The sequence below is a fragment of the Mycetomoellerius zeteki genome, unplaced genomic scaffold (genome assembly GCF_001594055.1).
Source record: "Mycetomoellerius zeteki isolate Tzet28-1 unplaced genomic scaffold, Tzet1.0 scaffold80, whole genome shotgun sequence".
Classification (NCBI taxonomy): Eukaryota; Metazoa; Arthropoda; class Insecta; order Hymenoptera; family Formicidae; genus Mycetomoellerius; species Mycetomoellerius zeteki.
The window spans coordinates 26,171-38,398 of NW_017257831.1; the positions used below are offsets into that span (position 1 = coordinate 26,171).

Genomic DNA, 12,228 nt, shown 5'->3' on the forward strand with positions numbered 1-12,228 from the left:
ATATAGTTACTGTTATTATTATTATAGCAGTAATAATCATAATTATAGTAATATATAATTATAGTTACAAATACCAAACATTTTTCTCTCTGTGTACGTGCGCTTTTTCGTTTTTGTATATCAAAAGTAAAATTATTAGGTGAGTATTCTTTCTTTTTAGTCTACATGGTAATTAAAGCGATTGATAATAATCAAATGTTTTTTGGATATAAGTTATTATATCGTATTTTTTAACTTTAATGTTTAAGTTGCTATTTTATTTACGGTTTTTCAGTTATAAAAAAGTATTTCAGTCAACACCTGGGATATGGGACTTGTTGGGCCAGTATCTCATAACTAACCTTATAAACTCAGCTGCTTATATGAAATCTGTCTTTATCAATGCTTTTTATTCTATGTTAACGGTTAAACATATATTTTACGTTTAATTATTATTATTGTAATAAAATATAAAGAGTAAAGATTTTAGTTTTTCTAATTTTGTCAATTAAAGTATTTAAAAAGAAAGAATATTACAAATTATTATATTTAAGATACAAATGATAAAAATTTGATTAATATACACATAATCCTTTCATGTTTTTAATAATATATAACCTCATTAAACAGCTCAACTTATCCTTCGAGGATGTTCAACATGCCCCATAGATGGGGCATATTGGTCCACTTTGCATCCTTGTAATTAACGTAATTATTTTTTTATTTACGAGATATATATAATATTAAGGATTTATATATAAAGTACTTAATTATTGAGCCAAATGAACATGCAACGTTTTAAAGGATTTACAACTAGTCTGTCATAATTGTGTGATGATTTATGTGTGAATAATTTAAAGAAAAAGTGTCACAACTAGCCCCGCTCTACCCTACGTCATTGTTTTTCCGTGGAATTGTTCTTCCAAGTAGAACTTGCTTGAATGTTTACAATATATCGATGTGTGATATAGCAATGCAATAAAATAGTATAATATTACGAACCGTATTTGAGAATATCTTCTCCCATGATCGAAATATTCTTTTGAAAACACGAATCTCCGACCGTATATTTAAAAGGGGGATTTTTACTAGATAATAAAAATTCCTATTTTTTTTTACAGTTAATTGTTAAGAAATATTTCATGTGGTGTGCTTAATTTAACTACAACACCATTAGTACGAATTTGGTATGGCTACCATCTACCTTAGCGTAGCTTTCTAATCACACGAAACCTGCCTACGCCACTTGTCTACTGGCCCGCATAATAATACAAAGCTCCCTCAAAATTGAGGAACTCCAAACGACACACTTAATTGCGTGCATTTATCACAAAATGTTTGCTCCACTTGTATAGGCCTCCTACGACGTATTTCTAGGTCTGTGCGACGCATGCTCTACTGACTGAAAAAGGCGACATTACATGCTGTCTTCACGCTAATATCAATCGAGGATCACAAAAAAAAGAAAAAAAAAAAAGAAACGCAACATGGTCGGAGAAGAAAAACCTCGTCGGCTGAATACTCTTCTACAGCTCCCCTAAACGACCTTCCGTCACAGGAAAAGTTACAACGAGATTTTCATGGAAGGGAGGTGGTGTTTTTTTTTTTTTTTTTTTAAGCAAAAAGTGGATTGGGAAACACGTTTAACTAAGTAGTCGTCGACAATCGGTGAGCACTTCAATCTTGCGAACAAACGAAAACGTGAAAAGAACAAAGAGAGAACAGACTGAATAAAACAGAAGAAGAAAAGAGGGATATGTATAGATAAAACAGACGGAGAAGACGAGAGAAGAACAGGCGGACCCTTAATTCCTACCTCCAGGGCGGGCGCTTTAGCCTGAAACACAAACGGCAAACCTGAAAAGAAATTCCGGAAGGATACCGGACGGCGGAAACTCGAACTCGAGTTTTTATACGAAGGAATTAAATCCTCGTTTTAAGCGAGTTAACTCCCCCCTTTCTCGATGCAAACGCGAAAGTCTGTACAATCGACGTTAGTGTCATCTACCATCCACTCTTTCTTTCATTGGTCCCCGTGATTATATGTTGTCGATTAATAATCATCCCTTTAAACAACTGTAAAAGATGATAGGAGAAAAATTAATATAAAGAAGGAGAAACAGGAACAAAAATGATGCGAAGGTGGATGGAATAGTGGCAACAAGATGCAACAAGATGCCGCGCAATCGAGAGATAGCAGAGAAGAACTCTCGTATAAACAAATGTGAATTTTATTTTGATTGTTCTAAAAAAAATCACGAACTGGTCCGATATATATAAATTATACATAATGCAATGTTCGAAACGTTTAATATTAAAAAGTATAGCTTTTTTAAAGTCGATATTGTCTCCTTTTTCTTTCCTGTTAAAAGTTCCATCTGGAAAAATGTTTTTATTAATACACGTTAAAAAAATAATTGCATATTACTAAAAATATGTAGCAGAAATTACTTTTTATATTGCTTCTTTACTGAACAAATCTTAAATTTGACTTTATTGAAATATTTTGATTTTATTAATTCATTGAATATTTCTTTAATTTTCGACGTATTTGTCACTAAACTAAATTTCTTATTAAAAACAATTTCTTAGTAATGCGATTTGAGCCAAAAAAATTGAAGTGTTCGCCATCGACAATCGTTTGTTACAGTTGTAAACATTATTCGACATTGTTTTTCGACAAAAAGTTAATTTTCAAAAGAAATGTCGACAAATTGAATGTAAAATCCATTCACGCGGGAATGGTGTTAGAGAGACGGAATCATCGGGGTAAAAATAATCATCTCAGTAGTTAACAGTGCTCGCTGTCCCCCCCCCCCCCCACGCCCGATCAATCGTACCATCGGATGCATCGGGGATTTTTACGTGAATGAAACGAAAGAAAGAGAGAGAAAGAGGAAAAGAGAACGAAATAGATAGGCGAAAAATGAGATACAATGAGAATGACGAATGGTCGGGACAATGGAGAACACGAGATAGGGATGGTGTAATTGTTATCGGTTTCTCTCTTTTGGCATTCTCTCGTATGTGCAAGCCTGGCAAAATGTGTGTCAACTAACGTCAGCTGTTGCTTGAGGCCATTCCAGCTAAACGGGTCCACCAAGAGATTACGGACTTTAGTCAAAATCTCTGCGCTCATTTGTCTCGTCTTACAGATACTGCGCCGCATTCTGCTTCCGGTGCACGTGCGAATAAGCGTTTTCCGTTTGCGTTTTCGGAGCGGGCCACGTTTACTGTCGAGAATATTTCGAGCTTGCACAAAGTGGTTAACATCGCAACGACTGTGATATTACGAACTCCTTACAGTTCTCTTTTGAATACCACATGGTTATTGATACGGTTATGAAAAATATTTTTATTTTACCATCGACTTTAATTTCGTTTGTGGTGATAATTATTTCTATCAATTTATTTTCAGAAAATAGAGGTATAATTATATATAATGAAAAATTATAATTTTTGAAGATAAATTTCAGGAAAGAAATAATCACTGATGTTAAATCTACCTATAGTATCAAATTTTATTTAAGTCGCCACTGTTTAAACAATAGATAAATTTGACACTATATAGTGTCGAATTTATTCATTGTTTTCATATAAAATAACGATATATTGAGTAGGAGCAGTGGCAACTTAAATTAGGTTAAATTTGACACTATAGATTTAATAGTAATAAACCTGATTTTTTAATTAATTACGCGAGTAATTTTATTTCAATAATATATTTATGTTTAATTATTTAAATATTTAAAATTAGACGATTCGCTGACAAAGCTTTTGTTCTAAATACCACTAAAAAGTTGTCTGTAGAAAGAAATTCATGAAAGAAATTTATCAAAGTTTTATCGAATTATGTATGATTGATATATACCACTACAAGCTTGCGTCCAATCGCTTTGTATAGATTCCATCGGTGATAATCTTCCGATTGCCCGATTAATTATGTCCGTCCTATATCTTATCCGTATAGCGCAACATAATGAAAACGCGTCAACGCTCACGAGGGTTTGTTTTCCGATTAATAGCCGATTATCAGTCGGCGATCGCGACGTGATTGATTATCGCGTCGTTTCCATTTAACCACGCGCGTTCTTCGATTTAATTAAAAACTCGTTCGAGTGCTTCGTGTCTCGGTGGCCGCAGCTCTCTCTGCGGTCACGTGCACCGGAAGCGAGAAATAATTGTTCGCGGGAATTAGTGGAAATCGAGAAATGTCTCACCTGCAACCTATAGTTGGGATCCTGCGTCGCTGCGTGAGCCGCGAGGAAGGGGTCGTAGTAAACGCTGCAAAAAATAAAAACCACCAATGAGTAATGAACGGTTTATCCGCTTGTCCGCCACTGCGCCCGTGGGGAGATTATTGAATTTCTGATATCTTACGATTTTCTCTGTAAAGTGTAATTAACGTTACAATTCGCGCCATCAATTATTTTTATTTAAGAAGATTAAATATCCTTCGTTTGTTATACAAATACCTCCTTTAAAAAAAATAACGTATTTTGCAAATTCGACGTTTGTTCATATTTTTCGCGCAAAATATTTATAAAGACTTTAATATTGAATACGATAGGGACATTCGGTTAAAAGCTGTCACTTCAAAAAACCTTTAATCTTCCGATTCAATAATGCACAACGCTCGTTTAATAGACGTCACATATTAAACATTGCGTTCGTTCGAGAATAAAATTGAAAATTTATTTCTGGGATACGATAATCCTCGCTTTGTAGGATAATGGAGGACGACAGAGGCGATAAACTTTGTCCTCCCCCGACTACGCGAACGAAGTTTGTTTTATGCGCGAAGATCATAAATTATGCCGAGGAAAAGGTTGATTGCTTTATATTGCATCCGCACAGTAGCATTCGCAATGGAATTAGTTTTACAAGTAGCTCGCTTCTATTATTATCTTCGTTGGGGGAGATCGTTGTTAAAAGTCTATTTAACTTGAGTAAGTAATAATCTTGTTTTAAAAGGCATGAAGAAAAAAAGTTTGTTGATTTTATGGAATGCGAATTCGCGAATTCGTTTTTGACTGCACCCTGTCAGGAATGAAGAAAGTTACGAAAGCACTATTACAGCACATACGCATTTCGTAAAATGTAAGCGTAATTTCAGGAGTAAATTCAACGTACCGGTAATGATGAAAAAGTACGCATTCGTCCTGTTCAACTTTATTTAAGATTCTTTGATATTGCCTTCAGATTCATGGAAAAAACAAGTAATAAAAAACGATTATTATTTGAAATATGTATGTCTGGCAAATGTTTATCGGGATAAAACTGCGCGTTACATATCTTTTGCCTTGTCAATATTGAATTCAATAAAAATATACAGACACCATTTCTATGTCATAAATTTTCATAATCATTTATCGATAACATTTTGTATCCCTATATATTATCATTGCAAATATAAATTATTATCGAATTGTGCGTGTGTCGAAAATCGATTACTTTTATAAAGAGAACGAATTTCCCAAAACGTCATGAAAATACTTACAAGTAGATAATATAAGATATTTGAGGTCAGAACAAAAAGTTTGTTCCAACGATAAACAACTAGATCCAGTATATGCCAAAAATTACTAAAACCCAAAGGAACTATCGTGACTCAAAAACAAATCAGATAGGATAAATATATTTGTGCTATATATTTGAGCTATTTCTATCAAACGTTTTCGTTATTTCTCTGTAAACAAAATTCATTCCTGAATTTATACGAACGTTTTACGAGTATAACTTTATATTGATTTTGAAAGAAACTTGTTTATGCATGGTGTGACGTTGCATGAATTCGAGATAAAATGTAAGTCATTTCCTTCTCTATAATTCGCTTTACGTTATAAATTAAACAATACGATCTTTACATTAAAATTCATAACGTATGTATATACATATTATATGTACATACATACATACACAATATATGTAGATATTGGACTTGACAAATCCGATTTCGCGGCCGGGGCGTGCATCGATGTAACAGGCTTCGAAGATTGATTTTCGTCCGTATTCAAATTTTTCATTCCTGCCAACGCCATGTCCAATTTCGTAACGTTAAAATGAACGAACGATTGACGTTCAATGCGAATGCTAGCTCCTAAAAATTCGGAATGATAAAAAGTTAAAAAAAAAAAGATAAAGTGTCTACATTCTACAATTTTTAATCTTCAACAAAAAAAATACGCGCGATCACCGCGACATGATAAACCGCGTTGATTCAACAGTCGCGTTTTAATCTTCCAATCAGTCAAAGAGCAGTTGGATGAAATGAAATCTTTTTTTTCCGGATGCCACCTCTTTGATCGTCCTCGGCAGGGAAGCAATCGAGCGTTCTCCGTTTTTTCCGCTCGTCACAAGTCTCCATTTAGCGAAAAACGAGCGAGTCGCGGACGCTCTTTGGCAAATTATAATCCGCATTGTGCGCGGAGGGGGTGTTTGCAGGAAATAGGTTTGGGAAGGTGGACATGCAGTGTACAAACGCATGTGAGATTGACAGGCAAAGCCTTAACGAGCGGCGCGTGCAAACTCATTGCAGCGAGTAATTTCCCTCGATTATTTTCGATGTCACTCGATGATCTTCGACGCACGATGAAGTGATGGAGTGTATATACTCAACGATACTCCCACATTCAGTCGCAATATAGTTTAAATGGACGCCATTGAGCTGTGAGTTATTAAAGTTGTTTACACCAATAGTCACTGATATTTGCGGAAAATTAAATTTTCAATACGTGGCTAAAATTTGAAAAAAAAAAAAAAAAAAAAAAATTAAAAAGAAAATGCGATCGTTGATTATCGAAAATGTAATTTGTGCTTAGGAAGAAGTGAAAAGAATCCTTCGATCAAATTAGATTTAAAAGTTTATTTATCGTAAATTGTATCAAAGATAAATAACATAATTAGTCAGAAAACGCGACTTAACGTTTGAATTCACAAGTTAAACTTTATTGCATGGAAGAACTAGTGGTATATAAATCACGCTAACTACGTAAGTACATCGTAAGTTAAGAAGAAAAAGGCTATCGCGAAAAAGTCCTTCGAAACTTTAATGACGCACGCACCTCTTCCACACCCTGGCTACGTAAATTAATTATCGTCGTTATACCACACGTCCGTTTTTATCGTTCAACGAACCTTCGCGAAAGTTTCGTAACAGGAAAGTATTTTCGAGGTGTGCTCTTGATTACTCGCTGCAAGAAAAAATTCACCAAGAAGAGAAAAGGATACGTACAAAAGATATCAAGCTGCATAATATAGATATTCTTTAAGATGATTGGTCTAGATCATATAGAAGTGTTCCTGTAGAAATATGTACTCTGTTAATGGTTTATCAGTGTTTTATTGAAAATGCATAACATGGAAAAAATGTAGTGACAACTCGAATTATCATGTCGCGCATAAAAAGAACGATTTTGCTAAAATATCTAAAAATTTAGCTAGATACAGATCTGAAAATATAATTTCGTTTGGATTATCAAAATAATTATGTATAGGACGCTTAAAAACTAGTTATTAGAATTTCAAAACTTCTTGCAGTATGTTATCAACGTTAGCGTTCTACATACAATTATTTTGATGATCCAATAAAGTTATTTTCAGATATCTAGCTAAATTTTTAGAATTTCAGCAAAATCGTCCTTTCCGATCCCATCAATTCACGATCGAATTAACTCTTAACTCTCCTGTCAAGGCATAATTTTTCATCTTTACGCTATCGTGTTTTATACGATTTCCACAAAAAATATAAAAGTAAGAACAAGATAAAAACAAAACTGTCTTTTGTTGTCCGAAGGAGTTCTTAAGACGCAATAAAATTCGCACAAAACAAATTTTTATTGCTCAAAATATGATACATAGGTACCAGAGTATTCATGCCTTGAAACAGAAGGGTTGAATTATTCCAAAGTGGTATAATTCAATTCAATTAAAAACACCGATTAGAATGCCGCTTAACAGAGTATTCTCCGAGTACAGGAATACCTCCGTCCGGTTAGACGTCGGTTAGACGCAACCTGACCTGGACCGATACTTACGCGGGTGCGAAGGGATGTAGGGCCGTGGCCGCAGCTGCAGCTGCAAGTTGCCCCGGATTCCTGGCCAGTGCCAAGGCGGCCGCGCTGGTTGGAAAAGTCGCCCTCGCTGCTCCTACTCGGCCACGTTGTATGGCAACTCCTCTAAGTGCCGCAGCTGCAACAACACACACGCGACACGCGCGCACATGCACAATTACACAAGATTGCCTACCTCTTGAAGACTTATGTTGCTATCAAACACTCCGTGGGACTCCAGGTTGCTCCTCGAGGAACCGCGGCGCACATCGACAGCCGGCGAGACGAGGTTCGCGACTCGATTTCATATCCGGTTACGAAACTTAGGATCGATATGCCTGGGAATTAACTCATCGAACATTTAACTGTTGCGAGGGAATTCGTGGAGTAAAAATTTCTAGAACATCTAGAAAATTTTTATTCGCCAGTCGATCAGCATATTCGATAAACTCGAACAAGTACAATATTAATGTGAGGTCGTTTTCTCTCTTTCCATTTGTGGGATATCGCATCCTCATTATGTTAAATTTTAATAACAAATTTTTTGGTAAAATTCTATAATGAATTTTTTCTTTCAGAAAATTAATAAAAAGTACTTTTTTATAATTTAAATATTTATAATTTGTATTAATTTGTAAATTAATACGTAAATTTCATTTTTTAAATAATTAAATTAATCGTTTAATTAATTACATTAGTAATTTAAAACATTTTTACAATGTAATAAATTGTACACACACAAAATCAAAGTTCTTTAAACTTCTATTATTAAATCAATTCAAAATTCGCCAATATTCATGGAAATTTAATAATGAGGTGCATATATAATAAAAGAAAGGGAAGGGCAACTGGTTGTAGTTGGAATAGAAGATTCTTCTTTTTAAAGTGCTTATAGCACAAAGTAAAAAAGCAAGCACGATTCACCGACAAACGTATCTGATCCTGCCAGCGCAGAGAAAGCTTTCGATTTAAGAGAAGCTGCGGCACGAGCAGGAAATTTTGTTCTTCCTATCAAAGATTGGCTTTGGAGAATTGCGCCCGAGAAGTAAATACGAACATCAGAAAACACCGGAGAATCTCGCGGCGTAAGAAAAGAAAGGATGTGGCAGAGCGCAGAGAACTTCAGAAAATCGAAAATAGGAAAGTTCGCTTCCTCTACTCCGCTTGTATTTGACATTCAGGAATAGCTTGAAAGGAAAGAAACGACTACGAAACTTCGCGAAACGAAATTCATCTAGAAGAAATAGTTGCTTTACGATAGTAGATAGAGAGAGAGAGAGAGAGAGAGATTTTCGGCGCGTTTTATCGTTATTTGCGATCTGCTCGCAAAGGGTCGCTACAATTTCCTTCGACAGATAACGTAAATAGGACGATTTCCAAAATGCGAGTGGCAAAATTCCCACGCCTTGAAATAAAGCTTGCGTGATCGGTGTGAAATCCTCGAAGCTTCGACGAAGAGTGATGTCAGAAGCTATGTAGAATATGTAAGTCTAACAGACTTCGATGACAATCGAGATTTCGCGAATCAAAATTAAACAAGAGTAAGAAAATAAAAAGACTTTCGAAAATCGCAACGCCAAATGTAAAGGCGGTTTAGGCAGCAGTCCTAGACGATCATAATATTATTGTATAATATTATTGATGTATGGAGGCTATATTGACAAGTCTCCGACTCAGGATTGTGACAAATTTCTCATCCTAAAAATCCTTTCCTGATTTCCAGATAAAATTTCACAATTTTTCCTGAATCTTTCAGTAATATCTTAAAATTGTTCGCATTTTCGTCCTCATTTTGGAAATCACCAAATATTTTATTGAAAAAATAACATAGCAATGTTAATTACTATTAATGTTTCTAATGCTGCTTGCATTTAATTGTTAAGTTGGTTGTATTCTAAAATTGTAGGTGTGATGTATGTATATTAAACTTTTTTAAAGTCAAGAATTTTAATTTTTCAAAAAATTTAGAAAATTTCTTGATTTTCCCTTGATTTTCCTGACTGTTTTCAATTTCCCTGATATTTTCCTAATTTTCACTTTTGTGGCAACCCTGCGACTGTCTGTTTCGAATTGTTTAAAGGGAGGGATTAGTAATATTGTACAAATTAATTACACAATAATATTGAGCGTCGTAATACTCTGTGAAGTTGATGAGCTTGTTTTTTCATTTGGTCTCTACAGAGGTTTTCGAAGGAAATTTTTCCGACGGAGTTGAATAGACGGCGACGTAGATGTCACGACTCGATCCGTCCACATTGTGTAGCAGCTGCCGGTTGCATGATCGACGCCAGTCTTCGTAAGGGGAAGAAAGACCACGGATGCGCGCAGTTCCGGAAGCTGACGATGCACACAACGATGGCTGCAGGGCTTTCTCGTTCGGTGATGCATTTCAGATTCGTGGCAGTGAGCCTTCGCTTGGTGAATTTCAACGAGAATGTGGAATATTAACCAATCCTTATATTTTGAAGAGATGGAAAATAATCGAGACTCTATTATCAGCAATCTCGTAGATTGCAAAACGATGAAGAATTGCACTCGGAAGACGATACAAAAATTAAAAATAATGCTCCTTGATTCGAGATACTTATAGAATGAAAATACGATTATTACTTCTCCAGATATCAAAAATCGATTCTCAAAATTGTAGAGACATCAAAAGAATTAGGACAAAGGTGTTAGAATGTCATTAGACTAAACTATCAATATTATTATTATATAGATAAGAATATCAATCTGTCAGAAAATAGATAATTTATCGGGCTATGATATGATGAATTACATTTCTGAGATATTTCTTAATTTACGTTTTGAGCATTGATAGATGATGTAATTGGAAGAATCATATGGGTAACCCTGATGGATGGATAGTGACTTTAATGAATAGCCGTTGTTGTATTGACGGCAACGACAAATGACGTTGAGTTATCGACATATCCGACAAGAAAAAAAAGTTGGGAAAACAAACTCGGCGCGACGAGAAGAATCCTTTTTATCTCCGGCTGGTCCAAGATGGAGCAATAAAATCTGACGATTCTGCCTACCTTTTCATCGGCACCAAGTCATCTCGTTCGGATCAGCTGCTGATGGAGCGATTTAACAAGTGCTTTCTCATTTATATACATGGTTCGCCTCGAAAAATTCACCTTGAAGAGAATAAAGTTTGTTAAAGAAATGAATCTTTTGATTCCTTACAAAAAATAAATAATATACAAATTTTTCAAAGTACTCAATCTACTTATATTTATACGTTACTGATTGTATAGTATATATTTAAAATACAGATAATAAAATCCATATTACTGAACAACGAAATTATTCACTTAGAAAATTTAATTAAGTTGTAAGTAAATTGTAAATAAAAAATGTCGTTATATAAAATTACTTCATGTACATAAAAAAAAAAAAAAAATAAAACATCGTGAAAATCGTGAAAACATATCTCTTCAAAGTTCTGATAATCAAAATTATACCGAAAGTATAACAAACATATGCACTGTTGTTAGACTAGTGGGTTCAATTACACGAGCAGCACATCAACAGCATCCTCAACAGACAACTACCTACTGTGCAGGTAACGCGCGTGATGTTAGCGCAAACCAAAATGTAAGTTAACGATCAACGACGATGGGTTGGTTAATAGGTCGGCTTGATCACCTGTTATCTAAAGGCGGGTCAAGAACAAGAGCGTGATGCATAAAATAGCAGGCGCATTCCAAAAAGAGGAGGGTGGTTTGTGTAACGGGCCGATGTTTACAACCGCATGAACTCCATTTTCCTACAGGCTTGCGTGATCTGTGGCACAGAAGTGTAATTACTAACATTGCCGGCGTATAAATATGTACATTCTATGGAATTTAGTCGTATTTTCAATTATTAAAACACAGCTTTTGTAGCTCACGTTTACAAAATAATATTCAGCAAATTTTTTTATTTAAAAGAAATATTTTTTATTTTATTGTAAATGACTTTTTTGATAGTTTGTTACGTTAATTCTTCCGTGTCAACTTTCTAAAAATATCGATATAGTGCATTGCTGTCATTTTGTCCTAGTTGATGCGACATAACAGTTTATTGCAATCCATTTTCGAAAAATTCATGTTTTACTCTACATCAAAGTAAGCGAGGGACATATTTTTGGGGAAAAAAAAAAATGTTCGTACACACGACACTCTGACATTTTGGGAATGCAACACGCGCG

General features: G+C 34.8%; 1 protein-coding gene across 3 annotated transcripts in view; it reads right to left on the reverse strand.

Moving 5' to 3' along the window:
• Positions 1–12,228, reverse strand: part of LOC108729863 (RNA-binding Fox protein 1) — a 161,552-nt gene that overhangs the window by 12,377 nt on the left and 136,947 nt on the right. The window contains exons 8-10 of one of the 3 annotated variants that reach the window (XM_018459205.1): positions 8,016–8,169; positions 4,200–4,263; positions 2,919–3,065 (exon numbers count right to left, since the gene is read on the reverse strand). In XM_018459205.1, the coding sequence (XP_018314707.1) occupies positions 3,030–3,065; positions 4,200–4,263; positions 8,016–8,169 (254 nt within the window). In that variant the 3' untranslated portion in view covers positions 2,919–3,029. Of the gene's footprint in view, positions 1–2,918; positions 3,066–4,198; positions 4,264–8,015; positions 8,170–12,228 lie in introns of those variants that run through there. The other 2 variants (XM_018459202.1, XM_018459204.1) reach the window with 2 other exon arrangements.